This window comes from Macaca fascicularis, chromosome 5, assembly GCF_037993035.2.
Source record: "Macaca fascicularis isolate 582-1 chromosome 5, T2T-MFA8v1.1".
Lineage (NCBI taxonomy): Eukaryota > Metazoa > Chordata > Mammalia > Primates > Cercopithecidae > Macaca > Macaca fascicularis.
The window spans coordinates 156,349,961-156,376,149 of record NC_088379.1 but is presented as its reverse complement, the minus strand read 5'-3'; the positions used below and the strand labels follow the sequence as shown (position 1 = coordinate 156,376,149).

General features: G+C 39.8%; 2 protein-coding genes across 3 annotated transcripts in view; one reads left to right on the top strand and one right to left on the bottom strand.

Annotated features, from left to right (window-relative positions):
- The window catches only part of FHIP1A (FHF complex subunit HOOK interacting protein 1A), a 264,968-nt gene that overhangs the window by 208,659 nt on the left and 30,120 nt on the right, over positions 1 to 26,189 (bottom strand). The window contains exon 2 of one of the 2 annotated variants that reach the window (XM_065545584.2): positions 14,009 to 14,096. The exons of the other annotated variant lie outside the window; for it this stretch is intronic. The gene's annotated coding sequence lies outside the window, so the exon portion shown is untranslated. The remainder of the gene's footprint in view (positions 1 to 14,008; positions 14,097 to 26,189) is intronic. 2 annotated transcript variants of the gene reach the window in all.
- Positions 2,562 to 26,189, top strand: part of LOC135971021 (uncharacterized) — a 61,263-nt gene continuing 37,635 nt past the window's right edge. Inside the window, exon 1 of the mRNA XM_074039149.1 lies at positions 2,562 to 2,746. Within this exon, the coding sequence (XP_073895250.1) occupies positions 2,562 to 2,746 (185 nt within the window). The remainder of the gene's footprint in view (positions 2,747 to 26,189) is intronic.

The window sequence follows — 26,189 nt, the reverse complement described above, 5'->3', positions numbered from 1 at the left end:
CTATTTAGGAAGGAAACATCCCAGACTAAAAAGGCTCCCACCACTGATCTCGAGGAAAAACCCCTTCCTCCATAAAAAGATAAGTGAAAAACTACATAATCTTTATCTTTAACAGCTCTCCTTACCCCTTTAATGGAATCCTTTTACTATTTCATTATATTATTAAGCAGCATACTAACCATACTCTTTGCAATAGGACTATATACTGTAGCTCCTGCTGGGATGAAAATCCTAATCACATCAACCTTCTTTCTATCTTCCTTCTTTCTGACAGCAATTTACTCCTACCTTTAACTCAGGCTAGACAAAATGATCTCGTCTTCAGAGCACCCTCTTTACCTTCCTATTTACTCTTTGCCTATCTACCCCTCCTGCTTCCTTGGATACCTCATACAATTGCCCCTCCCTTTCCACTAGCTCCTAATTACCTCTACAAGACTCTCAACTTAACTCACTCTGTTAAACCAATCCAATCCTTCCCTGGCAAATGACTGTTGGCTTTGTATCTCTCTATCAACCTCTGCTTATGTGGCCACTCCCATTCCCGCAAAAAACTGGGTCTTTACCAACTTAACCTACCACCCTCACTATGAAGGAAAAGATCCTTTCCGACTTCTAAATATGCAATCATTAGCCAACTTTCCCATCTCTGATAGGACCAAGAATACCCTAACAGGATGTGCAATCCAACTTTTACATTCTTACATTTCCAACCTCACCTATTACACAGGCAATGAAAAGCCCATACATGGCCCTATAACTACGAATACCATCTTAACTTTCCAAGCCCCTTTATGCATCCAATGCAACCTGTTATCAGGCCTGCCCCTGGGACACCTACTGCCGCATCAATGTAATTACACCTTACAACTTCAAGCCCCAACTGATCATAGTAACTTCCAAGTCACCCAAACAGCTCCATTGACATGGCTTGTCTGCTTCTCAGGGGCCCAAAAATCACCTCCTCCTCCCTGCTTAACAAACAGTCCAGGTTTTGTAATGACAAACATACTCCCTGCATCACCATTCACCCCTGGACCCCCTGTAGCAGCACCCCCACCACGAGTGAATGCCTTCTCATCCCCTTTTCCAATCACTCTCTCAAATGGTTCCTAGTGGATACAAAATGTTTTTTTCTCTAATGGGAAAACAGAACACAGGGAGCCACTCAGTTTGCTCCCAACACCCCTTTCCAGTCACTCACTGGAGCTACCTTGGTAAGTACTCTAGAAGTATGGGAAAATGGAAACAACAAACTCACACACCTTTTTAACACACATAACCAGTTCTGTCTACCCAGCCAAGGTATATTCTTCTTATGTGGAACGTTGACCTATGTCTGCCTCCCCACTAACTGGACAGGCACCTGCACCCTAGTCTTTCTAACTCCCAACATTAACATTGCCCCAGGAAATCAGACCTTGTCAGTACCCCTCAAAGTTCAAGTCCATCAGCACAGAACCATACAAGTAATACCCCTACTTATAGGGTCAGGAATGGCTACTGCTACCAGAACTGGAATAACCTGTTTATCTACTTCATTATCCTACTACTATACATTCTCAAAGGATTTCTCAGTTTGCAAGAGAGAATGAAATCTATCCTTGCTCTACAATCCCAAATAGACGCTTTGGCAGCAGTGACTCTCCAAAACCACTGAGGCCTAGACCTCCTCACTGCTGAGAAAGGAGGACTCTGCACCTTCTTAGGGGAAGAGTGCTGTTTTTACACTAACCAGTCAGGGATAGTACGAGATGCCATCCGGCATTTACAGGAAAAGGTTTCTGAAATCAGGCAATGCCTTTCAAATTCTTATACCAACCTCTGGGGCTGGGCAACATGGCTTCTCCCCTTTCTAGGTCCCGTGGCAGCCGCCTTGCTGTTACTCGCCTTTGGACCCTGTCTTTTGAACCTGCTTGTCAAATTTGTTTCCTCTAGAATCAAGGCCATCAAGCTACAGATGGTCTTACAAATGGAACCCCAAATGAGTTCAACCAACAACTTCTACCGAGGACCTCTGGACCGACCTACTGGCCCTTCCACTGGCCTAGAGAGCTCTCCTCCGGAGGACACTACAACTGCAGGGCCCCTTCATTGCCCCTATCCAGCAGGAAGTAGCTACAGCGGTCACCGGCCAAATTACCAACAGCAGTTGGGCTGTCCTGTTTAGAGGAGGGATTGAGATGCGACAGCATGCTGGCAGCCCTCGCTGGAGCCTCCTCGGCCTCGGCATCCACTCTGGCCACGCCTGAGGAGCCCTTCAGCCCACCACTGCACTGTGGGAGCCCCTCTCTGGGCTGGCCGTGGCCAAAGCCAGCTCCCTCTATTGCGGGGAGGTGTGGAGGGAGAGGCGCAGGTGGGAACTGGGGCTGTGCAGAGAGCTCATGGGCCAGCGCAAACTCCAGGTAGGCGCAAGCTTGGTGGGCCCCACGCTCGGAGCAGCCAGCCAGCGCCACCGGTCCCAGGCAGTAAGGGGCTTAGCACCTGGGCCAGCAGCTGCGGAGGGTGCACCAGGTCCCCCAGCACTGCCGGCCTGCCCTCGCCATGCTCAAATTCTCGCCATGCCTCAGTCGCCTCCCCACGGGGCAGGGCTCAGGACCTGCAGCACGCTAGGCCCAAATCCAGCCCCTCCCATGAGCTCTCAGGCGGCCCAAGACTCCCCGATGGGTGCCGCCCCCTGCTCCACGGTGCCCAGTCCCATCGACTGCCTAAGGGCTGAGGAGTGCAGGCACACAGCACAGGACTGGTGAGCAGCTCCACCCATGGCCCCAGTGCAGGATCCACTAGATGCAGCCAGCTGGGCTCCTGAGTCGGGTGGGGACTTGGAGAACTTTTATGTCTAGTTGGAGGATTGTAAATGCACCAATCAGCACTCTGTGTCTAGCTCAAGGTTTGTAAATGTACCAATCAGCACCTTGTGTCTAGCTCAAGGTTTGTAAATGCACCAATCAGTGCTATGTGTCTAGCTAATCTAGTGGGGACTTGGAGAACTATTGTGTCTAGCTACAGGATTCTAAATGCATCAATGAGCACTCTGTCTAGCTCAAGGTTTGTAAACACACCAATCAGCACCCTCTCAAAATGGACCAATCAGCTCTCTGTAAAATGGACTAATCAGCAGGATGTGGATGGGGCCAGATAAGGGAATAAAAGCAGGCTGCCCGAGCCAGCAGTGGCAACCGACTCGGGTCCCCTTCCACTCTGCAGAAGTTTTGTTTTTTCACTCTTCACAATAAATCTTGCTGCCGCTCACTCTTTGGGTGTGCACCACCTTTATTAGCTGTGACACTCACCACAAAGGACTGCAGCTTCACTCCTGAAGGAACGAACAACTCCGGACGCATCACCTTTAAGAGCTATAACACTCATCACGAGGGTCTGCAGCTTCACTCCTGAAGTTAGTGAGACCACGAACCCATCAGAAGGAAGAAACTCTGGACACATCTGAACATCTGAAGGAACAAACTCCAGACTCACCATCTTTAAGAACTGTAACACTCACCACGAGGGTCCGCGCCTTCATTCTTGAAGTCAGCGAGACCAAGAACCTACCAGACACAGTAGTTTGTGTTTTTGTTTTTGTTTTTTGTTTTTTAAAGAGACAGGGCCTCACTTTGTCACCCAGGCTGCAGTGCAGCGGTGCAATAACAGCTCATTGCAGCCTCAGACTTCTGGACTCAAGGGATCCTCTCTAGTAGCTAAGACTACAGGTATGCACCACCATGCCTGGCTAGTTTTTAAAACATTTTGTAGAGACAGAGTCTCACTATGTTGCCCAGGATTGTCTCAAATTCCTGGCCTCAAATGAGCCTCACCTTAGCCTCCCAAAGTACTGGGATTACAGTTGTGAGCCATGGCATCCAACTCCCAAGAATCTGTATTCTAACAAGTTTTGGAAGATGCCTATGCTGCTAGTCAGGGGACCACACTTTGAAAATCACTGATCTATACAATTAGAGCCTATCTCATCTAGTACATCCCAATCTCTTAAGTGCTATCCAGATGCCATACTCATCATCAAATAAAATAGTGAGTACCACTCTGTCACTCAGGTCAGCCTCTCACCTGTGGTACCTACAGTGCATGCTGGTTGGGCTAAACATTCAAGATACACAATAAGCTTCTTGATGACTGTTGAGTGTCTGCAGGTAATTCACACTACAGACAAATGCAGAGGAAGAACTTGGAGCAGTTTTGTTTTAAAATTTTACCCTCAGGAAGCAATATACAAGCAAATTGGTGCTAACTGGTGCTAGAAGGATTTACTTAATATAGTAGTCCTTCCGTTACTCCAGAACTATGGGTTTCAAAGTGAGATCCACAGAGCCCCCAGATACCTCGAAGGCTGGGTTGGGAGGAGAGTGGAGAAATGGTGTTTGGCCCTTCATCTGTGTTCCTCTCTGAACCAGAAGTTCAGCTTTCTCTGATTTACATATTGGGATAAATTATATTTTTAATGGTTTTAATATCCCTTTAGAGGGAATAAAAGGCTTAAAAACCACCGAATTTGATTACTTCTAGGAGTCCCTCCATTTCTGTGATTCTATAATAATAAAACGATCACTGGATAAATGACACATTACAGAAATAAAAATATTGCTGGGCATGGTGGTGTGCACTTACAGCCCCAGCCACCTGGAAAGGTGAGGCAGGAGGACTGCTTGAGCCCAGGAGTGGGAGTTCTAGTCCAGCCTGGGCAACACTGTGAGACCCTATTTCTTGAAAAAAGGGTAAAAAAATAAGTAAATAATTAATAAAAATATCAAACTGGCCAAGGAGGCTGACAGAAGGCTGTATCAGAATGAGAGGGTAGCAGTCAGATCATATTCACATCTGGTAGGAAGATCTGGATGTCATATATAGAAGCTTCCAAATTCACCAAGGGCAGTAACCAAACCTCTCTAAATGGAATGTAAAAAATAGAAAAACTCAGTGGTAATTATCTTTACTTAATCTTGCCTGGTCTAGCAGACACCTTGCAGAAATCAGGGTATTTTCAGTCAGTGTCATGGTGATACTGTGAGACACAGAACAAAATGCCACATGCTCAGTATTGTCATCAGACAAGGCCACCTACCAAACAGTTAAAACTTTTCTTTGTGACACATAATTGTAAGCTACTGGGCAAGTTGTGCATAAAATACTAGGATCATTACTGTAGAGCACAACTGGACCACATTTAAAAGGAAAGAACAGAAGGCTGGGGGCATATCTTTTATGAGCAGCTTTAATGTATGTCACCCATAATTCCAGAGTTCAAAGCCATCTGCAAGGGGCAAAGGAAGAAGTGTAATCTTCTAATTGGAAGGTCATCCATTCCTGGAATGCCAAAACTGTCTGTGACGATCAAGGTGCCCTGTCATGACACAGAATATATGGATTCAGTGTAAAACAGAAAGGATAATAAGAACCACTTCAAAGCCACTGGGATCTCTGACATACCATCATTCTACTTTCAACCATCCCCACTGCCACCTTCTTTGGCTAGGGCAGCACCAGAGGTAAGAAGGAAAGATGGTCTCAACAAGTCTATGACTTGCAATCCAGTTCCAACAGACAGCCTAAATCACTCAGCAAAGCCCATCTCTTCTAAACCAAAACATCTAGAATGTGCCCATGCCATGAAAATTATTTCATTCAACAAAAATAACACAAGTCCAAAATCTCAAGGAGTTCACGGGAGCTCTGAAAGATCTACCCTCAACTGGCCAACACTGTGATGTCATACCTAATAATGCAGGGAACTGGATTAGAGTCTGAAGTCAAACCAAGGCAGCAATTACAAATAGTAAAACTACCCTTGAAAACTCCCTGTAATTCCTCATAAAATACAATACTAAGCCATCTCTCACTAAGTTCACAATGAGCCATCCAGAAAACACTATTGTCTGTTCAGGTAAACATCAGAGAAAGTAACTGGCTTGCATTTTATGGGTCATGCTGTTCAGACCAAAATGCTCTCACTCTGAGAGGAAATTAAATCTCCCCTATAAACAGCAGGCTCACATCTCCCATTTTATGCTCACTCCAGGACTATGCTCATCATATTTCAATTACTATTTTGCCCTTCTTTTTTCTTTTGGCCAGGTGCATTAGTTGAATTCCCATGAGTGAAATATGCATATATATGACTCCACTGTAATATCAACATCTTAATATTTACTCAAAGGCATGCCAAAAATTTCACCATTTCTTCGAGTTATGTAACATACTTTGAATCCTTCTTTTGAACGTAAATATATAACAGAGAAAGGGTTATAAATTAACCCTACACAAGAGAATGAATGATTTTACCAATTAGCTCCAGTTATCTGAAGAATCTAGTGAAACTATCTGAAGAAACTGTTCAGACAGTGAACAAGCCAGTATTGGCACGTAGAAAGAAAACCAAGATACAGAACATGAAGTACATTCCCAGCACACCGGGGCCTGTCAGGGAACAATGTGAACCCATGGTGCCTCTCAGAAAGAGGCTTAGAGGGAGCAAAATGAGGACCTTAATGATACATATTAGAATATGGTCAGTCTTACTCTCAAAATATATTTATTTTATTTTATTTGTTAGAGACAGGGTCTCACTCTGTTGCCCAGGCTGGAGTACAGTGATATGATCATAGCTCATGGCAACCTCAACTTCTCAGCTCAAGGGGTCCTACCAACTCAGCCTCCCAAGTGGCTGGGACTATTGGAATGCACCACCATGCCTGGCTAATTTTTTAATGTTTTGTAGGGACAGAGTATCCCTTGTTGCCCAGACTGGTCTCGAACTCCTGGCCTCAAACAATCCTCCCGCATCAGCCTCCAAAAGTGTGGGATTACAGGCATGAGCCACTCTGTGCCTGACCTACCCTCAATATATTACGGAGTCAATCCCATGCCCAAAGTCCTGCAGGTCAGGGATAATTCAAGAAAAAGAAATGAGCCTGTTAGGTTACTCTGCTCTGACTCAATTAGGCTATCCAATCACTTACATAGTCCCAACTGCTACAGTCTTCCACTTCCTTCAGGGACACACATAACTGCTGTGGCTCCACATTTCCCTCGAGGCCAGTATAGCCCGTACATTCTTTTCCATTTTTAAAATTTTTAAATTTTATTTTTAATTGGCATATGATAATTATCCATGGGCTACCTAGCGATATTTTGATCCATATAATGTATAGTGATCAGATCAGTGTAATTAGCATATCCATCATCTCAAACATTTATCATTTCTTTGTGCTGGGAACATTCAATATCCACCTTCTAGCTATTTGAAACTATATATTATTACTAACTATAATCATCCTACCATGGTATTGTCACAAGAATGAGTGCCATGCCCAGCATACCTCACACTTAGATAGGCAGCATCAACAAAATAAGCCTGGCCATTTGCTGGGAAACCTGGCCCTCTCCTATTCCCAGAGATGCATATATGCATTATTTCATCCAACAAGTTTTCTCAAAAAACATCCTGCTTTGTGAGCTGAGATCCAGCCACTGCACTCCAGCCTGGGCGACAGAGCAAGACTCCGTCTCAAAAAAAAAAAAAATCCTGCTTCTTCCTAAACATCTCTTCACCTCCCTTTTATTCAGTCCTCTTTCCTTTATATGGCAGAACGTAGATTCTACTGGCTTTGCCCATGGGGAGGCTGCACGTCTAACTCTTATTTGTTCTCCATCATGCTACCATTATTTTCAGCCAGCTGGGCACACTTTCCTCTTTATCCTCTCCAGATTCCACCTTATCTTCATCTGGTTTTCTTCAACCTTCCAATTATCTAATGCTTAGCCTCTAGTTCCCTAGAAGAATAGATGACATACTTAAATGCAAAAAAGGCACAAAAGAAAATAATTTATACCAATCAAGTAAACTTCATATCCATTGCCATACAACTACACAATTTAAGCCCTATTCGATTTTCCTAAATACAAATGCTTCAGAAATCCTCCACTCTTCCATAACAGCCTTAAAATCATTCGTCTCTTCATTTCCTTCCTTCAGTGAATTCCTAATCTGCTCAGAACTTTTACTTGACCTCAGTCCATACTTTTCACAATCTTAAATTCTTCAGCTGATTTTGGAAATGAAAAATTTTAAGCAGGCAATTAAAAAAGACTAGTAAATCTGTTCTTGACAGGACTAGACTTAACTCTAATGACAACTACATGGCCTGCTGCCAAGGTATCAGGAGCAGTTTAAGAATTAGACTCAAAATAGCTGATACAATCTGAAAGACAGAGTGACCTTCTCTATATATTTAATCTTTGCTTGGTTTGCGCTGTGTGCAAGCTATGAAACTTAAAACATTAAGACAGCAGTTAAGGAAGAGACCATCAAGTCAAGACTCAGAAAAAGGTGGTGGTGGTGGTGGTGGTAGGTATAACAGCAGAAACCCACTAACTAGATGTGAGTAGTTATTTTTATCTGCAGGGAACATGAAATATGTAATACATAGTTTTCCCAAATGTTATGCTCTGAAACACTTCATTCGTTTTTTTGTCCAGCCATGGGAAATAAAATAATCACTTATTTGCTAAAATGTTTACTTCTCTCACACAAATTTAAACCTAATAACAGGAAGACCTTTAACACAGGGCCTCTAAAAGCTAAATTAAATGTAGAACATATTAAAAATTTAGCTACATTTTAAATAAACAATATGTTGGTATTCATATTATCATAATAATGTATCCTCAAATACCAAAAAGAAGTGTCATTTTTCAATAGGTAGCCACAATTTCAAAAATAAATGTTTTTTTTTCAAAAATCAATGTTTTCCTACATTGGAAGAAAATTAAACTCTTAAAAAGATAAACAATCATAAGCATTCAAAATAGCAATCTAATTTCATTTGTCCACAAAATTAAGAGCATCTGTCATATGATTATATATATATATATATAAAGCTGAATTCCAAGTGTATGCAAAAGGTCTTTCTCATTCTCGCTCTCTCTCCCATCAACCTTAATAAATAGTTGTTGTTTCTGGTAGCTCTACAACAAGGGTATTAACACTTTAAGCCATTCTAGCTTCAGTCACTGTTCTGGTTTCTTGCTTCTGTCGCAAACCAACACTGAAGATAAATAACAAAGATTAATGCAGTACTACCTGGTAGAAGCAATTAAAAAGAGGCTGAAAAGCAGCAACCAAACTCCAAACCATTTGCTCCTCCACAATAGGAAGCTGAAGATAATCTTGTTTGCTAAACATAAATCACTTGAGATCTGGCCAAATTCTTGAATGATATTCCACATGGAAACGCTGCAAAGTCAGGAGCTGCTTACATAAGTATTTACTTCCAACTTTGAAAACAAACTGGACCAGTTTTTCTTGTTCCTTCTAGGAAAGTGATCATTTTAAACCAATGAAACAGTTAACAGAAGGGCTTCCCTAGACCCACTCTTGCTGGACTTTTGGTCCCACCCCTACTCACTTTGAGACATATTAGGTTTCTTGTAACTAAATGTGCTTCCTTCTCCTTCAGTATCTATTTAAAAGTCTTTAGGCGGCAGAAAGTAAACTCCATCAATCAATCTTACCTTCTTATAAATTTTTGTAGTATATCCACTTTTTTTCAGGAACAAAAGTCAAGATATACTCCTGTAATTCCTTTTGTGCATGTGTGTGTATATATATACTTTTTTAAAAAACTTCTCTTTAGGGCTCTGTGAGGTTTATGCAAGCAGACCTTTCACAGAGGCCGCTGTGTTTCCTAGGGTTTATGTTCACATGCAGCCGGTTATACGAACAGATTGGTTTTACTTTTCATTTCCTTGTGTTAAAGTCACTTAGAGAAGGTTTGAGAACTACAAGGTACAACAAGTCACTTGTTTGCTTAAAGGTGCTATGTTAACAGCGAGTATTTTGGTGGTGCTGGTTGGTTCAACAACCAAAGGTTTGTGAAGATAATTTCTCTATGACCCCTTTTCTGCTAAATATCACGGGAAATGCCAGTGATCCTGATAGAGATCCACTATGCCCAAGAAAAGCGACTCTGTGGTGTGTAAGTAGAAGCCGACCAAGATAAGCCAAACAAAAGACAGTCCCTTGCGCCCAGACTAAAACCTCATTCAGTTTTAAAGTGTACTGCAACAAGAATCCCTGGATTAAATCTCAACCCCATACATTTTAGTTATTTATTCTACAGCTCTAGATATTCCCACATACACAGTTAAGGAGAGCCAGGGTACAAAATATTCCAGTAGACCTTACTCAAATCTGCCAAAACCTACATTACAAGCTCCTACTAAACTTCCATTTAGTCTGATTTTCCCCTCCTATATGCTGCACAGACACCCCCACCCACAAACCCACACACATCTTCTGCACCTCACAGGAACTACTACTTTCTTTACCCTCCACCAAAGCCATCACTTCCCAAAGTACCTGGTGAAGACTTTCCTAGAGCCTGTTCACACCACAGCTGACCTGGCTAGGCTGTTTCCTCCTCCTTATAGGGCCAAGAACACTGCCCCTTTTTCCAGGCCTGGCTTCTTCCCCCAAGGCCACAAAACTGGCTGGTGCCAACACTCTGAGTAGCTTAACCACTGACTATTTTCTTCCAAGTCCAATTCAAAGTTCTCTGGCCTAAAGTCAAAACACATCACAGAGCTCAAGATTCTGAGTTAGACAAACCTGGCTTTGACTCTGCTACTTATGATCTCTGCGACATGGACAAAGAACCTCTCTAAGCCTCAGTTTCATCTCTAAGGTGGGGATAATAATAACATTTACCTTTACCATGAAAACAGAATGAGATAGACATGTGTCTGGCACATAGTAAGTGCTCAATAAATGTTAGCTATTTTTACAATCATTATCATCACATGACTACTCTACTACCATTATTACTACAGGAACCATAAACTGGAAGGCTTCAAGCCAAATTTGGATTTCCTGTTGGCCATCAAAATGTATTTCTGTTTCTGTTTTATTTGAATCACCGTTGGAGAGAGAAGTATTCTCCAGTCTGTCATAGTTCTTACCATTCCTCCCTAGAAACTTATATTCATATTATACTACCTGCATGGCCTCTGAGTTTATAATCCCCACGCCTCCAAAAAAGGTCTCAGAGATACCTAAAAAAGGGGTGGGAGGGGAGTTAAATCAAAGACATTATAGAACTAAGGCAGCCAGACAGTATACTTAAAAACATCTTTTTAAAAATCACAGCAAGGAGCCACTAATTTCCAAAAAAGTTAAGATTTCTCAATCAGTCAAAAGACACACATGCGACAGGTGGAGGGAAAAGGAATAAACTCTACTTTGCAGTTTCATGGTGAGTAAGAACTTCTGGAACATGGAGAATTTGTAAGGTTCTTCTAAAACACAAAACCCCTCTGCTCCCTTTCCTGGTAGGGTACAAAACGGATAGACCAAATAGAATAATTTCAGATTCAGAAAGCACACTTCCAGGGCCAGGGCTCTTCCCTACATGCAGAAGGCCACTGCTCAGGCAGTTTCCTGTTCCAAATGCACCTGTCGGTGGTCAAGGGCTTAAGTTCACCTAATAGCTTCACACATATCAGAAACTTTAAGTTGTCTGACATTTCACATTTTTCTATTCTTACTTAGCCCACACAGGTTTTCCATTAATGACAAAAGGACATAACTAACAATTCAGAAACACATACCTTCTTAACATACATCATCTACGGGGAAAAAAAAAAAACTGTTAAAAGTACCCAAAAAAGCCCCACTGTAAGACCATAAAGACATTTACCTATTACAGAGATTTATTGATATGAGAAAATTAAACAACTATAACTCTCTAATTTATTAGAAAAATCTCCTTCTGTCATTCCCAGAAATCTATCCATTGAAAAGGTCCTCTTTAAAATAATGTCATTAGCTTTCAAATACTCTAAAATAATCACAATAAAACTGTAAAATAAAAACAAATAGGTTTTTTTCAAGGAATACAAAAATTTTTCAAAATAACTGCAAAGTAAAAGGTAGATAGGGTCAAAATTATTGTCACAATAACGAATACAACAATCTTATATGAATCTAACTCATTATTTTTATGGAATCTGTTTACCCTCTGATCTGGAAACCCAATGTAAAATCATTTACATTGGAAAAAAGTCAGGGCATGACAATAGTTATTTCTAGGTGGCCAGATTATAGATGATTTATTTTTCTTTTGTGTGTTATGTGTATGTTTTCTGAGTCTTCTGCTCTATAAAATTATTACTTTCATTATGAGATTTTAAATGTTTATATATTTTAACAATACTGTATGTAACCATGATTGGTGGATCAGGGTACATTTCCAAATTGCCCTTAAGGAGTCCCATAAGGAGTCAGAAGCAAAGGTGCAGAAAGTAACTCTCTACCTGTTTTCCTCATTTGCTTTCCCTTCATTTCATCTTCCGAGAGGTTTAATGCCCAACTCTCTTCACTTGAGTTCCATAGCACTCCAGCTCTGTACCACACAAGGAAATCCTTAGTCCTTTCCACCACCAGCTGGCCCTGTTTACCTTTTACTTTGCATTTATTTTGAAAAATGTTTGTAAACCTTGAAAAAAAGCCCATTTGTTTTTATTTTAGAGTATTGAAAGCTGATGATGTTATTTTAAAGAGAACATTTTTCAATGGATAGACTTTTGGGAATGACAGAAGGGGACGGAGATTTTCTAACAAATTAGAGAGTTATGGTTGTTTAATTTTATCATATCAATAAATCTCTGTAATAGGTAAATATCTTTACAGTCCTACAGTAGGTTTTTTTGGTGCCTTAATGGCTTTTTTTTTCCATAGATGATGTATGTTAAGAAGGTATGTGTTTCTGAATTATCAGTTACGTCCTTTTATCATTAACGGAAAACCTGTGTGGGCCAAGTTAGAACAGGAAAATATTAAATTTTTCTATTCTGTTCTCTAGTGCTCAGTGCTTCTATCTTATACTCCAGACTGCTTTCAACAGGAACTGTGTTTTATATGTTTTATATATTTTCACAGAGCTTAATGCAGCTCTCAATAAACAGCAGACTCCTGATACCTATTTGTTAAACATAAACGAAACAACTCATCAATTAATTAACAGTAAAGTAAACTCAGCTCTCTGCCTCTTTGCCTTTAGAAGCAGAGCTGTATTCTGTGTAATAACAGAGACTGAAATGTGGTCCCACTGACCAAGATCAGGACCACTGATGGAAGGCTTTCAGAAAATACCTGCAGCACTGAAGGAAGAAGTGGCATCTCCCTGAACCAGCTCTGAACTTCCAAAATACAAGGAAAAGACCTCAGAGGCTGGGGGGGCGTACCTCAAGAAAGTAATGAAATTGACTCCTAGTCTTTCCCTGGTTCCTTTGGAAAGGCATGCAGTGCTAACTCTAGACTCCTAATCCAGCTTCACTATTACAAAGAGAATTAAATCAGCAAACAGTAGGAGGCAGGAGTAGCTGATCCCTGCTGGGGAATGACCTGCCCTCCTTTAATGACAGCAGTGGTTATCTCAGTTTATAAAGGATTGGCAAGGTTTTTAGAGTTCTTACACAAGGTGCTATTATTACAGTGACACTGAAGAGTGGGAAAACATCCTTATATTCTCTGGCTTCGATAGCCTTAATTATATTTTCTGTGAATTCTCAACCCAGTAAGTGTACAAATTGCATGAAGAAAAATACAAGTTGTGTGTGTAAAATTAATTTTACTAAGCCTCGTGATGCTACCGTTGGTCCTTAACATTGTGAACTTGTAATTGTTCAATGGAGCAGCTTCAGAGTCAAATTATCATCTATACAAATCACAGTTCAGAATGGCAAAATATGGGGAAGGGTTCCTGGGATTTACCTTCCCAATAAGATCTGGTAGCTCTGTCCCAAACCATAGTGAAGAATGATTTTTTGTTTTGCCAGTGTAAGCCACCAAGAATTGCAACTGGGGGATGGGGAAATCCACATAAGGGGCCAAGGAAAATTAACAATAAGCCACATAATCTTCTCCATTTTCACACACAAGCTAAAAGTTAAGGAATGTATTTATAAATATTCCTACTTCAACTTCTTTGACTCTAACCTTCCAGGCAGTTATAACGAAACATTCATAGTCAAACATTCGGTTCTCATGATTTCAAAAAATGTCCTTCAACGCCCAAGTGTATCACCTGGAAAAAAAAAAAAAAATGTCCTTCAGAAAAACACCTGTGCATCTCCCAGACTTTTTGTGTTTTACTATAGTCTCTGCTTCGGATTTCTAAGGCCTAACTTGCCTCAACCTTGCTCTGAGGAATTTTCATTCATTGGACTGGAATTTTTAGGGACATGCGTGTTTTAAACAAACACAGCTCTAAACACTTAGGAATATAAAATTTTTACATTGAGGGAAAAAGGTAACAAACTTACTAGCCTCTTTAGTTCTGCAAAAGAGCTATTTCAGAGTCTCTGTAGTGGAAAATGTCTGCATTTTGGCATAGCTTGTTCTGTGTCATACAAGTAGACCCAAAGTTACCTGTAGGAATAGTTGGCCCAAACAGGTAGGAAAAGAAATGGCTGCCTTTCACACCTATAACTCCAGTGGCTCCTGATGTGCCTCCAATGGGATATGCCTAAATCAATAGGCAGAAGAATGCCACATCACAACCCTTTAAGAATCAACTCTCTGTCTTAACCCAGTGATAATCAAAAACCCATATTTTAACACCACTTTTCCATAATAAAATCAAAAGGACACTGTATTATACCTGAAAGCTGTGACGCCCAATAACATCACTTTCAGGAAATGTATATTATGTATGTTTCCATGGGAAAACATTATGTACAAAAATATTTATTCATCACAGCATTACCTGTAATAATGAATATTTGGTTTTTTAAAAGTGTCCCATAAGGAAGTGGCTAAATATATTATTATATATTCATAGGATGAAATACTATGAAAAATTATAAATCATGGTTTTTGGTGGTGTTTGTTTTTTATTTATTTATTTATTTATTTTTAGATGGAGTTTCGCTCTTGTTGCCCTGGCTGGAGTGCAATGGTGCTGTCTCGGCTCACCGCAACCTCCATCTCCCAGTTAAAGCGATTCTCCTGCCAAGTAGCTGGGATTACAGGCATGCATGACCACACCCAGCAAATTTGTGTATTTTCAGTAGAGACAGGGTTTCTCCACATTGGTCAGGCTGGTCTTGAACTCCCAACCTCAGGTGATCTGAAATCATGTTTTTAAAATAAGAATAATATCAACTTAGCAATTATAACATCTCAGGCCTGTTCTGAATATTTTACATGCATTAGTAAGTTTGTTGTATGCGTTACATGAATTTAATGCATACAATAAACTTGTATAGTGAGTATATCATTATCTCCATTATTATCCCTATTGCAGATGACAAAATAAGGCACTGAGAGGTTGAATGACTTGTCCGAGATTGCACAGCTAAATGGCAAACCTTGTAGAATATTTAATGGTATGGAAAAATGCCTATATCATAATAGTAAATGAAAAATTAAAACTATGGGCCAGGTGCAGTGGCTCACGCTTATAATCCCAGCATTTTGGGAGGCCAAGGCGGACGGATCACTTGAGGTCAGGAGATCAAGATCAGCCAACATGATGAAACTCTCTCTACCAAAAATATAAAAATTAGAGAGGCATAGTGGGAAGCACTTGTAATCCAGCTACTCAGGAGGCTGAGGCAAAAGAATCGCTTGAACCCAGGAGGTGAAGGTTGCAGTGAGCCGAGATCGTGCCACTGTACTCCAGCCTGGGTGACAGAGCAAGACTCCATCTCAAAAAAGAAAAAAACTATGTCCAGTATAGGCCTAATTTTATAAAATATCAATGTATGTTTGTATATACATATATGTTTCAATGTCTGCAGACATAGGAAAAGGTAATACTAGAAATAAATATGACAAAATTTAATGGTGGCTATCTCTAGATGATGGCATTACAGTTTTTTTAATATATGCTTTCTACATATCTAAGATGTTCTAGAATATAAATATATCATATTTTTTTGAGACAGAGTCTCGTTCTACAGGCTGGAGTACAGTGGTGCTAATCTCTGCTCACTGCAACCTCCGCCTCCTGGGGTCAAGCAATTCTCGTGCCTCATCCTCCAAGTAGCTGGGACTACAGGCATGAGCCACCACACCCAGCTAGTTTATACATATATATATATAATATATCTTTATATATTTATTTATTTATAAATATATAAATATATTTACATATAATAGATAATATAATATAAATTTATTTATTTATTTATTTATTTATTTATTTATTTTAGTAGAGACAAGGTTTCACCATCTTGGCCAGGCTGCTCTCATACTTTTGGCCTCAAGTGATCCAGCCACCTCAGTCTCCCAAAGTGCGGGATTACAGGTGTGAACCACCGCGTCAGCCTGATGTATCACTTTTACAACCAGAAAAATTTACATGTAAAAAACTAAATGTTTAATTAAACTCTGGAGGTAAAATGTTCATATCTCCTTTCACTAAGGTGTCCATGGTTTCCAAGCAAACACATTTTTATCTGCCAGAATACACAGCATTAAAAACCAAAGCATTTTTCAAATGAGCATTGACAGAGGTAACATCTTCAAGTTTTACATTTAATAAAATCTCCTTTGAGAACCATGTTAACGAGTCTAATCTACTGATTTTCAGAAAGCTTACTAATAACAGAATCTTTGTTGAGGTTTAACTTGAAAAATACATCCAATTGCAGCCAGGCGTGGTGGCTCACGCCTATAATTCTAGCACTTTGGGAGGCCAAGGCAAGAGGATTGCTTGAGCTCGAGTTCAAGACCAGCCTAGGCAGCATAAGGAGACCATGTCTCTACAAAAAATTTTCAAAAATTAGCTGAGCATGGTGATGCATGTGTGGTCCCAGCAACTTGGGAGGCTGAGGTGGGAAGATCTCTTGGTAGCCAAGAGGATGCAACACCATCTCTACTAAAAATACAAAAATTAGCCAAGCATGGTGGCACACACTTGTAATTCCAACTACTTCGGAAGCTGAGGTGGGAGGATCACTTGAACCCGGGAGGCGGAGGTTGCAGTGAGCTGAGATTGCACCACTGCACTCCAGCCTGGGGGACAGAGCGAAACTCTGTCTCAAAAAAAAAAAAAAAAAAAAAAGAGAAAAAGAAAAAAGAAATTAACAAAGATCAAAACACCATTGAAACATTTGTCATTCATATGTACAAATATTAAAAGCTGTTGAAGGTGTGCGTAAAGAGAAAAATCTTATAGAAATTTGATGCAACAATATTGGAGGGCAAATTGGCCTATCAGAGTATTGGCCTATCAGTGGTATTATTCAGCAATATCACTGATAGTAATTTATGCTATATATATAGTCATGTAAGCATACCAAGATATATGGACAAGAATGTTCACTGCAGCATGGTTTACATAAGTCAAATAAACAAATACACAATCCAAATTTATATTAGAAGAGGACAGATTAAATAAATAATGGTATATCCACACAATAGAACACAATTCACCCCTTAAAAAGTATATGGTGTATACTTTTTAGTCTATAGTGTGTATGTGCTAAGAAAAAATATCCAAAAGATATTATTAAATGGAAACAGCATTATATTATGATCTTATTTGAGTAAAATGAAACAGTACAAATAAGAATGTATAAAAAAACTATTAGGCTGAGGCTAGACATTTTATTTTTACTTTTTATTTTATACATTTCTTTACGTTTGACCTTTTTGCAATGTATAAGCATTGCTTTTATTAAAATAAGTTTTTTCAAATGATATTTCTAGGATTCCACATCACCAATCAACAAACGTACATTTTAAACTTTTATGAAGTGTGTGCTCATGATAATCCCTATCAACACCATCAAAGTACATCTTATTTGTAAAATTTTAAATTTGAGGGAATTTTTGAGTAAAGATGTCAAAGTACTCAATATTTAGAACTGATAAAACTTAAGATTTCTAAACTCAGAGAAAAAAGGAACATGCAAATGTATTATTTAAAAAATCATCACAGAAAAACTCAAGTTTAAAAATATATATATTGTAAACCTTCACAGACTGTCATTTCATCAAAAGCAAAATACGAGTTTGTGGCATTATTTAACACCATCCCAACACGCCGCAGGACACATGCTACCTCTAGAGTTAAGAATGATTAGAAGCATAAACTTTGTATAGACAGACAAGTACTAAGATACCACCTCCTTGGGGAAAGGATGGGAGAGGGGAGGATGGGGAAAAGTTGGTAGAGGGGAAAAAAGTTACAGTTAGACAGGAGGAATAAGTTCCATGTTCTATTGCACAGTGGGGTGACTATGGTTAACAGTAAGGTATTTCATATTACAAAATAGTTAGGAGAGAGGTTTTTGAATGTTCTCACCACAAAGAAATGATAAATGCATGAGGTGATGAATATGCTAACTACCCTAATTTGAACATTATACAATATATACATGTATTGAAATATCAAGTTGTACCCCATATATATGTATAATTATAATGTGTCAATTAAAAAATTTTTCATTTTAAGATGCCACCTCCAACACTCACTAACTTGCTTAATTCTGAGCAAGCTACTTCACTTCTCCATACCTCAGTTCCCTCATATGTAAGTGAGGTTACAAATACTGCCTGCCTCAAAGGATTGAAGTGAAAATAAAATTAACATATAAAATATGCTCAATATTGTACCAGGCACAAAATAAGCACATCATGTATTCATTCATTCAGTTAGTTACATAATCATTATTTTTGAGCTTGCTATGTATCAGGCATCATACTAGAATGCTATGGCGATACTAAAAAAACTACCATCATCCCTGCTCAAGTGTACAGTCTAGTTGAAAAAGTAGACACTAAAAACATACAAAATGCATCATTAGAAACTGCAGTAAATGTTATGAAAGAATATAACGGGGTACCATGAGACAGACTAATCAGAAAGACCTAACTAAAAAACTGAGAAACTGGAACTCCTGTGCACTGTTGAAAGGAATGTAAAATAGTACAGCTGGTAAGGAAAATAGTACGGCAGTCCCTCAAAAAATTAAAGATAGAACTTCCATATGATCCAGCAATTCTGAACTCCTAGGTATTAAATATATATACCCAAAAGAAGTGAAAGTAAGGACTCAAAAAGGTATTTGTGCACCCATGTTCATAACATTCACAACACCCAAAAACTGGAAGACACCCAAGTGCCCATCGATGGATGAGTAGATAAATAAAATGTGGAATATGCACATACACTGGAGCATTCAGCATCAAGAAGGAAGAAAATTCTGACACATGTTAAACCATGGATGACCTTTGAGGATGTTACACTAAGTGAAATAAGCCAGTCTCAAAAGGACAAATACTGTATGATTCCAGTCTAGAGGTACCTAGAGTAGTCTAATTCATGGAGAAGTAGAATTGTGGTTGCCAGGAGCTGGACGCCAAGGTGGATAATGGGGAATTACTGTTTAATGGGTAGAGTTTCAGATTAGCAAGATGAAAACAGTTCTGGAGAAGGATGGTGGTAATGGTTGTACAACAATGTGAACTACTTTATGCCACTGAACTGTATGCTTAAAAATCGTTAAAATGCTAATTTGTGTTATGTATTATATTAGTTTCCCAGGTTGCCATAACAAAAAACATAGACTGGGTGGCTTAAACAGCAGAAATTTATTTTCTCAAAATTCTAGAGGCTAGACCAGGTGCAGAGGTTCACACCTGTAATCCCAGCACTTTTGGAGGCTAAGATGGGAGGGTCACTTGAGGCCAGGAGCTCAAGAGCAGCTTGGCCAACATGGTGAAAGGCCATCTCTACTAAAAAAAAAAAAATACCAAAAAAATTAGCCAGGTGTGGTGGTGTACGCCTATAGTCCCAGCTGCTCCGGAGGCTGAAGTATGAGAATTGCTTGAACCTGGGAGGTGGAGGTTGCAGTGAGCTGAGATTGCGCCACTGCACTCCAGCCTGGGCTACAGAGCAAGACTCTGTCTCAAAAACAAACAATCAAACAAAATTCTGGAAGCTAGAAGTCCAAGATCAAGGTGCAGGCAAGGTTGGTTTCTCCTGAGGTTTCTCTCCTTGGCTTGCAGATGGCTGTCTTCTCACTGTAACTTCACACGGTCTTCCTTTGTACTTGTCCGTGTCTGTATTTCCTCTTCTTAAAAGGACACCAGTTGTATCAAATGAAGGGCCACCCTTATGACCTCCTTTTAACTTAATTACCTCTTCAAATAACCCCCATCTTGAAATACAATCATATTCTGAGGCATTGGGGGTTAGGCCTTCAACATATGAATTTTGAGTGGGCACAATTCAGCCCATAAAATGTATATTTCACTACAATTTTTTAAAAATAAATAATATAAATAGGAGTGGGCAGAGGGTGAGGATCAACATATGGGAAGGTTCTAAGTCAGGAAAAGCATGGTGGTTCGAGGAAATGAAAGAAGACCACCCATGTGGCTGCAGCACAGGGGAAGTGATAGCTAATACTTTGAGCAGAAGGGAAATGAAAATGCATTCCTTGAAAAACATTCCAAATGTTTACGAAAACTCTAAGAACATGTAAGCCTTCCAAAAAGAACAGTCATGAGAAGGACCAAGCAGCTTACGTAAAAGATGTATTGCTAGTTACCATACATCAATACTTTGAATGAACTTTTGGAAGACCTCTCTGCATTCAAAAACAAAAAAACTATTTCAGAGTTCATTTTTGCACTTTTGTTACAGTCCTAAGAAGTCTTCCAAAAAGTATCTTTTAAAATAAATTACTAATGTGGTTAAATATGCAAAGTTTTGCCATTTTACTAAGTTTTTATCCATAGAAATATCACCACTTAACAGAAAATATCCCTTAAGTTAACTTCAGGGTAAATCATTAAATGGAAAAAAGAATGGTTACTAATTAATGTTATAATTTTATTAAAGCCAACTTACTTTTCCATCAAATTTCATAAATGTGTTAACTACAGAATCAAGAAAAACACTAGAGTTCTCATAAGTCTGGATCAGCATTTACAGCCCATCTCCTCAAGTGCTGGCCAGACTGTGGACTGATACCTCCAAAACAGCTAGATCTATCAGCAGAGCCAGCCTCACAAGCACCAAGCACCACAAGCATCTGAAGCGTCAGACTCCAACTTTAATAGTGTGCACTCTAAGGAAAACATTCTGAGTTACTGAATGTCAAGGATACATTCTCAATCACAATGTTTCACAACAGAGGTAACAGATTAGGAGGTGAAGGAAACAAAGACTCTAAACTTTTTAAAGTACTGAAAGTTCCCAATTTTGTCAAAGATTAAACCACGACCAAAAAAAAAAAAAGAAAAGAAAAGAAAAAGAACAACACATTCATATTTACAGAAAACTGACTACTGGACATAAGCACTGCCTTTTTCTCCTGGTAAAATGAATCCTGCAAACAAACAAAAAAAAAAAAAGGAAAAGAAAAGGAAAGAAAGAAATCCCATGACATTATGTGTGTATATGTACAGTATATCCAGAATATATAAGGCACATCCACCAGTCTAAAAGAGGAACTAATTGGAAAGATATGGCAAAAATTTATAGAAGAGAAAGCATGAAAGGTTAGTAGCCATATGAAAATAAATCCTTAAAAATGAAAGTTAAGGCCGGGCGCGGTGGCTCAAGCCTGTAATCCCAGCACTTTGGGAGGCCGAGACGGGGGGGATCACGAGGTCAGGAGATCGAGACCATCCTGGCAAACACGGTGAAACCCCGTCTCTACTAAAAAATACAAAAAACTAGCCGGGCGAGGCGGCGGGCGCCTGTAGTCCCAGCTACTCGGGAGGCTGAGGCAGGAGAATGGCATAAACCCGGGGGGCGGAGCTTGCAGTGAGCTGAGATCCGGCCACTGCACTCCAGCCCGGGCGACAGAGCCAGACTCCGTCTCAAAAAAAAAAAAAAAAAAAAAAAAAAAGAAAGTTAAGGCCACAATAAGGTAAATTTTAGTACATATAAATCACATCTCAATTTTAAAAACACGCAGTAAGAAATGATTCCATATCTACAGGCAAAAGATTTTAAAAATCTGATCATACCAAGTGCTGTCCAAGATGGGGAGCCACAGACAATTTCATACACTGATATACTGTATCCTGGTACAACCACTCAGGCAAACAGTTGTCATCACCTAGTAAAACTAAACACACATATACTCTAGGAAGCGGCAATTCCAGTCCTAGGTTTATATCCTAGGGAAACTCTTGTGCAACAGCGCTACCTTCATAGCAATCTTTCTCATGATTATATGGTTACACAAACACAAATGTTCACCAGCATCAGAAAGTCTGATACTGCAATATAATAACATATCATATGAAATACATATATATTTTTTAAGAGATGAGGTCTCTCAGGCTGGCGTGCAGAGGTGTGATCATAGGTCACTGCAGCCTCAAACCCCTGGACTCAAGCAATCCTCCGCCTTAGCCTCCTGAATAGCTGGAACTAAAAATGCTCATGTATTTCATATTATAGAGGACCTATATATACATTTAGTCTTTGTCCCCTGATTCCTGGCACAGGGTTTCTAAAGCCCTTAACATTTCCTGAGTGATGGGATAAGAGGGACGTCTTTTATTATTCATAATAAGCCCTTTCAAACACACCTGGATTTATGTTAATGAGGTGACTCTTGGAGGAAAGGGGCTGGTTGTCATCAGAGCCAATCATTTAATTAAAGGGTTGGAATTTTCATCCCCACTCCTCCACTCCCCCACCCCACTTTGCTGGGGCTGCAAATTGAGTTCAATCACCAATGGCCAATGATTTAATCAATCATGCCTACTACATAAATGGAACCTTCATAAAATCCCTAAACTGCGGGGTTCAGAGAGCTTCCTAGTTGATGTACAAGAACACATTCATATGTCGACAGAGTGGCATATCCCAAAGCTCACCAAGACACAGGTTCCTATGCTCGAACCCTTCTAGACCTCATCCTATTTATCTCTTCACCTGGTTGTTCATTTGTATCCTTTAATATATACTTTGTAGTAAATTAGTAACAGTAAGTAAACTTTCCTTGGGTCCTACAAGCCTTTGTAGCAAATTATCGAACCTGAGGAATGGGTCATGAGAACCTCCAATTTGTAGCCAAGTCAGATAGAAGTTGTAGGAAACCTGGGGACTCCCTACTTCTTATTGGCATCTGAGGTAGGGGGCAATCTTGGACCGAGCCCTTAACCTGTGGGCTTTCTGCTAACTCCAGGCAGTTAGTGTCAGAATTAAATTGTAGGATAAGTAGTCACTGTCTGCCAAGAATTAAAGAATTGGTTGGTGTGGGAAATACCCACACACATTTGGTATCAGAAGTGTTCTATGAGTATACAGTAAAAAATTTTTAATCCTCTTTTAAAAAGATAATTAAATTGTAGTATATCTTACAATGCAGTGCTACACTGTAGTAAAAATAAATAAAATATGGCTTCATGAATAAACATGGATAAATCTCAAAAACATAAGCTTGAGTAAAAGAGCAAGGTACAGAAGTGTACATGTCATGGAATTCTACTTGTAGAAAGAGCAAAAGCAGCTAACATTAAATAATATATTGTCTAGATATAAATATATAAAAAACAAATGCATTTTTTAAAAAAGCAAAGGAGTGACTAAGAAATGAAGGATAATGGTCACCATAGGAGAAATGTGGGGGGTGGGTGGGGGACAAAAGGGATACAATGAAGGGAGGACAAACGGGTTTCTAAGGTACTACTCATACGACATTCAGTTTCTTAAGCTATATAGTAGGTAGCCAAGTTCATTTTATTAATTTTCTTTAAATTATACATGTACTTATATATATTCTTTTATATGTATATGTCTTATTTTAAAAAGCAAAATAAAAGCCAATAATCAAATGCTATTTTTTAAAAGAACAACCTGATGTGGCTTCCATTTCAAGGTGCCTGACAGCCTGGATGTCCCTCCTGAGTCCAATTGCAAGGAAAAGCATCAAAGAACAAAATGGAAGAATTCCATACTATTGAAAAGAGCTCACTAAAAGGAAACTTTAAATGGGTAAGAGATTTCAACAAATTCCTGGAACACAGAACGGGTAAGGAGTATGCGCTCACAGATGAAACAGAGGGGAAAGCTGCTCTCCAAGGCCACCAAGGAGGCAATCTGTTCAACAGAGCCTGGGGAGGCTCTGGGCTCCGAGTCAACAGGTATCACAGAGTGGGGAGAGGATCTGCGGCAGGAAATAGGGGGATGAAGTGATGACAGTTAGCACTCCCATCTCTCCCCTGCCTCTAGCACAGCCTTCGCACAGCCTGGCCAAGTGTGATGACAGACAACACATCTCAGGGTTCATCTCTAAAGAAACTGAACCAACTGTGGCAGCAGGGAGTAAGAGATGGCTTGTGAAGGCTTCTGATGTGAATTTTGATACCTCAGAGTAAATACTTCCTTACAGCATTTTGGGGGTGAAGAAAAGCTGGCCAACAGACAACCCAGTACTACACACACACACACACACACACACACACACACACGCACGCACGCACGCACACAGCGCTTCATTTAGAATTCTCACTCAGAGAACAGGGACAGCTGAGGAAAAAGAAGAAAAAAAAAAGGCTCTACATATAGATCTTTTTAAAAGAGTAGAGGAAACTTTTCCCAGTCCTTTATTCCTTATTACGAATAGGGAACCAAGTCTACAAGGAAGACCAGTAACAGGAGGGGAAAACTGACCCTGAAAGCAAAGTGTTAATTTGGGAAACAAGAGTACTGTACTTCAAAGAGTGGCCCGAGGCTGGAGGATCCCTTAAATCCAGGAGTTCTAGACAGCAGTGAGCTACGATCACACCATTGCAATCCAGCCTGGGTGACAGAGCGAGACCAATACTCAAAAAATGGTTTTAGTATCTTCTTAAATATATATTTTTTAAGACAGTCTTGCTCTGTCACCCAGGCTAGAGTGCAGTGGTGCGATCACAGCTCACAGCAACCTCGAACTCCTGGGCTCAAGCGATCCTCCTATCTCAGCCTCCTGCATAGCTGGGACTACAGAAGCACACCACCACGCCCAGCTGATTTGCTCCACCACGCCTGACTAATTTTTAAAATAATTTTTTTTGTAGAAACAGGGTCTCGCTATGTTATCTAGGCTGGTCTTAAACTCCTGGCCTCAAGCAGGAGCTGAACTTGAACTCCCACCTTGCCCTCCCAAAGTGCCAGGGCAATAGCCACACACTGCACCCCACACCCACTCAACTATAATCATTAAAGAATAAGACACAATGAAAATAAAGTGATTATAGAGAACAATAAAAAACTTTTAAAATATTTCTGAAAATGTGATTGCCAAAATAGAAATTTAATAAAATTACCATAACAGTAAGGAAATCTCTCAAAGTGTATAACAAAAAGACAAAATGATAGAACATATGGAAGAACAGATTAGAAACAAAGGGCCAATGCAGGAGACACAATATCCAACTAGTAGCTTCCCAATTTGTACCATGTAAATCCTCCCCTACTCTAAACCCTGAAGAACACTGAACCCAGGGTAGCAACCTGATCCAGCAGGAATGACTCCACAGGCTAAATGAAGCCAATCGAATGGTCTCTTTTGGGAATATGACTTATGAAAAATGCAGGGTCTAATATGGGCCTAAAACCAAAAGGTCATGTTAATGCTGGCATGCACAAATATGTTGACCCAGGTGAGAGAGGATAGAGAGCAGAGAAAGGAAGAACAAGAGAGGAGGCAATGACCATGATTCTTGACTTTCTATTTCCAGCCCATGCCATAGTCCCTAATGGGTCTACTGGTGCCACATAGATTGGCTACGAGATTCTACATTTTTAAGGTTTGGGTTTTTTGCTTTTTTTTTTTTTTTTGTAGTTAATTTGAGTGGGCTTCTGTTCTTTGCATCCAACAAACTCTGACTAAAACAGCAGGTATCTATTGTCTGGAACTGCACAGTAACCAAGAGACACTGCGTTGTAACATGGGAACACCCCGCCTTCCCCTGCACCAATCAGCCGTGTGGCACATAATCTTGGCTCCCACTGCCTGTCATTCTGTCAGCATTCCACATAAATGTGAGCAGTGTGGTATTGTTGAACATTATTAAGATTATATGTGATCAAATGTTCCTAATAATTAAAATGTCAAAATCCAAGAGTAAACATATAGTGAATTCAATGAAACATTCAATGAAAACTTGAGATTATGGAACAATTACAAAAAGGAAGCAAATGTTAACTTGC